The sequence below is a fragment of the Miscanthus floridulus genome, chromosome 16 (assembly GCF_019320115.1).
Source record: "Miscanthus floridulus cultivar M001 chromosome 16, ASM1932011v1, whole genome shotgun sequence".
NCBI lineage: Eukaryota > Viridiplantae > Streptophyta > Magnoliopsida > Poales > Poaceae > Miscanthus > Miscanthus floridulus.
The window spans coordinates 95,871,195-95,875,928 of NC_089595.1; the positions used below are offsets into that span (position 1 = coordinate 95,871,195).

A 4,734-nucleotide genomic window follows, 5' to 3' on the forward strand; every position below is an offset into this window, starting at 1 on the left:
TGTTTTCCTATTTTATTTTGTTTATTTATTTCACAGATTTATGTACATCTTGAAAAATATGTAGCTCCTAGTATATAGATCCAAATGCTATGGTTCTAATTTTGTTAAGTTCCTGGTCATGTCTAGTATTTAATAAAAATATAATAGGAGCGCATGTTTTAGAAAACTTGGATGAATTAAATAGGAGTTTGAAATGTGTTTTTAGAAGCATGCAAACTTGTTTGAATTTTATCTTGAGTTTCTGTGGTCCAAAAATTATGAAATTTTGTGGGTCCTCTATTTTGGTTTATTAGAAGCTCTGGTAAAAATTTCAGAGCTAGTGCATGTGTAGTTTTTAAGTTATAGAATTTCCTTTTATTAATAGGTGGATCTTGTGTGAATTTTCATAATTTTTCTATAGATCCAGTGAAGGTGAAATTTTATGGGTGCTATTCTTATGCTATAATGATGCTAGGAAAAATGTGAAATCTGTTTCTTGACACTTTTCATTAGGATTTCTTAATTATGCCATTTTAAGCTAGTATGTCTTATCATTTTTGTGTAGACTGTTATACTTACTCAATGGCTTTGAAATTTTTATGGTAGTCTATGTGAAGCATGAGATAGCTACTGTAATTTTTGTAGATTTTTCTGAACAGTTTTACTATATATTGCTTTAATCACCTAATTAACTAGATAAATTAGAAAAGGATATTAAATAATTTATTTAGAAGTTAGCACTATACTTTCTGATGTTTCTTAGGTATGAAAAACAAGTTGGTAAACTTGGTTTGGTCAAATTAGGCTTTTGCACCATCACTAAATAATTAAGTTAGCAACCCTGTCATTGCGGGACAGATTCTAGGTCTACTGGAATTGGAGTTGGTCAACTTCAGAATCATGCTTTGATGTTTACAAATAAATTGTAGAGAATTTCATAAGCTTTCCAGAATGTCCTCTTGCACGTCATTTGGAGTTATAGAACTCTGGTTATGATAGAATTAAGTTGCTACTTGTTGCATATGAAGCTTTAACTGTTATTTTAAGTATGTCTTTACTATTCTAAGTTCATGGTACTGTTCCTAGGTGTTAGGCCCTTAACTGAAGATGAGCATCTTTATCTTAGGTTATGCAAGTTAGGTAAGTTAATCTTGTTCTTTCAGTTAAGTTAGAAATATGCTTAAAGTGATTTGAATAGGGCTAGTCTTACTCGGTAAACGAGTGTCCAGTAATGCGTTCGTGAACACTTACTATGATCCATTCATCATGAGCATCATGTCATACCTTATGCATCCATGGTATTTATCTTTTGCATCGGCATGCAATAGGTGTACCGGAAGGAGTAACCCTGCTGGAATTCAAGGAACTGAACGAGCAGCAGCAGCCGACACCGGAAGTTCAGGAGGAGCAGCCTTCAGGAGAAGTGCCAGACGAGGTCGCCGTTGAGTGCCCTGACCACCGTCCTTGCAACTTTGTGAAAGGCAAGCCCCAGAGCATATTAAGCCTCCTATTTTCCGAACTGCTGTTATAGTATTATTATTACATATATTGTTGCATTAAGTTTAGGTGTTGGATGCAAACATTTGCTGCATTGGTTACCCATTCCTTGTCCAGATATTGTTACCCTGAATCCTATGTAGCTCAGGCTCGAGTAGTGCTTAGCCCTGCTTTAACGTGGTAGAAGTCGGGTGATTTCCTGTCACCTGCGAGATATAGGAAGATACATGTGGCACGGTTGGCTATATTTGCTATCGTGGAAAAGAACCAGTCTTAATTTGAAATGAAGACCGGACGGAGGCTTGCCGGTTTGCAGTGACTCCGTCTGTGTCGATTAAGGACTGGATCTTGGAGCCTTTCCTGTTCATGTTGAATGCATGCCTCTCTCTTAGTTGGCCGGCCCGATGACCGACCGCGAAGCCGAGTAGCTCACCTCAGGCCGGGAGTCGATAAGTATAAAGTGCGCCTTGGAAGGGAGCCGTAGGCGTGAGTCCAAGGGCAGGTGATTTAAAAGTCCTGATCGTCCTGGCAGAAGGGTAATCCCTGAGAGTGCTGGCGCTGATCGAACCCGCGAATTTGGTTCCTAAGATGTTCCAAAGGTGACCCACGGCTACCCTTGCAAAGTATGCCAGGGTGAGAGTTAGGAATATCCCCTCAGCTGAGTTGTAATTCGATTCGAATCGCCGTCTCTCCCGGTTAGTGAGAACTTGATGGGCTTATCTCCAATGTAGATACACTTAATAACTTAATGGTTCGGAAATGATGATATGATGATGACAGCCTTATTATACCTGCTATGGTTAATATTGTTTGCTCCTAATAAGTGAGTGCTCTAGTACAGGTGCTAATCTAGTGGATAGGTAATTAATGATAAGCTTGATAATCAGTTTAAATTGGTTACTATAATCATAAGCCCTTTTATGCAATTGTGTCAAGCTAGCCCACCTGAAAAGCCTTGCATGATCCTTGGTGTCTTTTATTTCTGGTTTTAGACGGGTAAGTCTAGCTGAGTACCTTCTCGTACTCAGGGTTTATTTCCCACCTGTTGCAGATGACCAGTTCTACTTTGGTTGCTGCAAGTACTGCCTTCTCCCTGCTGGGGATGAAGACTAGACCGTTGGGCACGGTCTCTACTAGTTCTCGTACCTATTAATGCTTTTGTGGGACATGACTCTGATCTTGGCAATGTATTTGAAAACTATGATGTTTTGTACTAAACTATGTTGCTTCCGCACACTCAAACTTGGTTTGTAATATTTATTTGAACTCTGATGGATGTAATTCGAATGCTACTTATGAAATGTTGTAACGGATGATGTGTTGTGTTGAATCACTATGATCTTGGTTTGTATGTCAAGAGTTGGTAGAAATCCTTCGTGATTTCCGGACTACCGGGATTATGGGAGCTTAAGTACAGGAATTTGATCGCTTCGGTGATTGTTTTTGTACTTACGTTCTTATGATTTGGTCGGTTCTGTTACAAACGTATAGGTCGAAGCATGCATCATGATAATCGCATCTTAATTCAACTGAAGTCCCCCCTTCACGTATAATTGAATTAGTAAATTGATAGGACTAACTAAATGAATGCTTTAATAAATGTGCTATCATTTCCCTAATCCCTTGATTTTGTTCGGAAGGGTGTTCTAATGGATGGTTCCTATCTCTTACAGATGAATCTAAGGTCTGGATGTGGGAGCACCAGTTTTGGGGCGGCCCATGAGGGCCAGGGTGACAGTGGCTAGGCCATTAAGCACGGCAGCGGGGGAGGTCAGGACGTTCCACCTCTGGCCCCTCATCCTTTCTCGCCGCCACCACCGCCTCCGCCGATGACTCCCGTAGAGATAATGGCGGAGCTATTGGCTGCTCACCGGGAGTCAGCTGTTGCTCGCCAGGAAACAGCTCGTGCCATGGACATTATGGCACAGGCTATCGCGAGCCTCGCCCGCGGAGGCCACGGGGGAAATGGTGGGAATGAAGGTGGTGCCCGCCATCCTGGGGGACTGTCCTCCTACCAGGACTTTCTCAAGACTCACCCACCCACCTTCACCCCATCTAATGAGCCTCTAGAGGCAGAGCACTGGCTTCGCACCCTGGAGCAGAAGTTTCTGCTGCTCGACGTGACTAACGAGCAGAGGGTGCGCTTCGTAGCGCAACAGCTGTTGGGGTCCACAGGTGCATGGTGGGAAACTTTCCTAGCCATGGAGCAGCCAGATCATCCGGCAACATGGCGGGAGTTCTCCACCACATTCCGAGAGTTCTTTATCCCTGCTGGTGTCATCAACCAGAAGGTGACTGAGTTCCTGGAGCTGCACCAGGGGAACAGGATAGTGATCGAATATGTGAACAAGTTTAATCACTTGGCTCAATATGCTGGCAGTCAGGTGGATACTGATGACAAGAAGAGGGAATGCTTCTTTCGTGGTCTAGCTCCCCTCCTTCAGGAAAAGCTTTACATAGCAAACTATCAGACCTTTGGGGCTCTGATGAACGCCGCCATTGCCATGGAAGGTTTTCAGCGGGAATCCCAGGCCGATTGGAAGAGGAAGCGGGTGGCAGCTGGATCCTCTAGCCACCCTCACACACAGAAGATACAGGTTTAGCACCATAGTAAGAACTAAAAGTTGAAAGGAGAAGAAAGGGAACTGATTGCTCAACTCTTGCTTGAAAGTAGAACATGTGCTTATATAGACTAGTTAGATGATAACTTAATACGGCTAATAATAAGACATGAATAAGGACTCACTATTAGTGTTGCTTTTTGCTAAAGAAAACCAGCAAACCATAAAGCCTATCATATTCCTTGGAGTCGAGAAATTATTCCCACTATTCGGATAATTCTTGTGAGTACATTGTGTACTCAGGGTTTATTTACTCTTGTTGCAGGTGATGCTTGAGCAGTACCTTGTGTGGAGGATTCTTCTGGTGGGCTCAGATGGATCCTCGTCTCTATCGCTAGATGTATATTTTTAAATTCCGCTGTTTATCATTCCGCACTCTAGTATTTGGTATTATAATAATGTACTTTTAAGAAACTCTTATGTATGAAATAGACAAGTATTGTAACTCGTTCTCATTATTGGATCCTTGGGAAAAATGTGGATCTTTCGGGTTCTCCCTCGGGGTGTGCCCGACGGATACCGCCCGTGGTAGCTTGCTTTCGAGGTGCTCAGTGTCTGGTGGAAGACGAGCGCCTCCATAAGTGTGTTATTTCGGATGGTTCTGCCATAGTATATATAGGCTAGAGCGTCAATCTTG

At 42.4% G+C, this 4,734-nt stretch overlaps 1 protein-coding gene across 1 annotated transcript; it reads left to right on the forward strand.

Moving 5' to 3' along the window:
* Positions 1–3,323: 3,323 nt before the first annotated feature.
* LOC136511062 (uncharacterized) lies at positions 3,324–4,079 on the forward strand. The gene has a single exon (XM_066505290.1). The coding sequence runs from the start codon at positions 3,324–3,326 to the stop codon at positions 4,077–4,079; it is 756 nt and encodes a 251-aa protein (XP_066361387.1).
* The last annotated feature ends 655 nt before the right edge of the window (positions 4,080–4,734 follow it).

Excerpts from the sequence above, each read along its gene's own strand:
- LOC136511062 (XM_066505290.1), top strand. The coding sequence starts at position 3,324 with ATGGCGGAGCTATTGGCTGCTCACCGGGAGTCAGCTGTTGCTCGCCAG.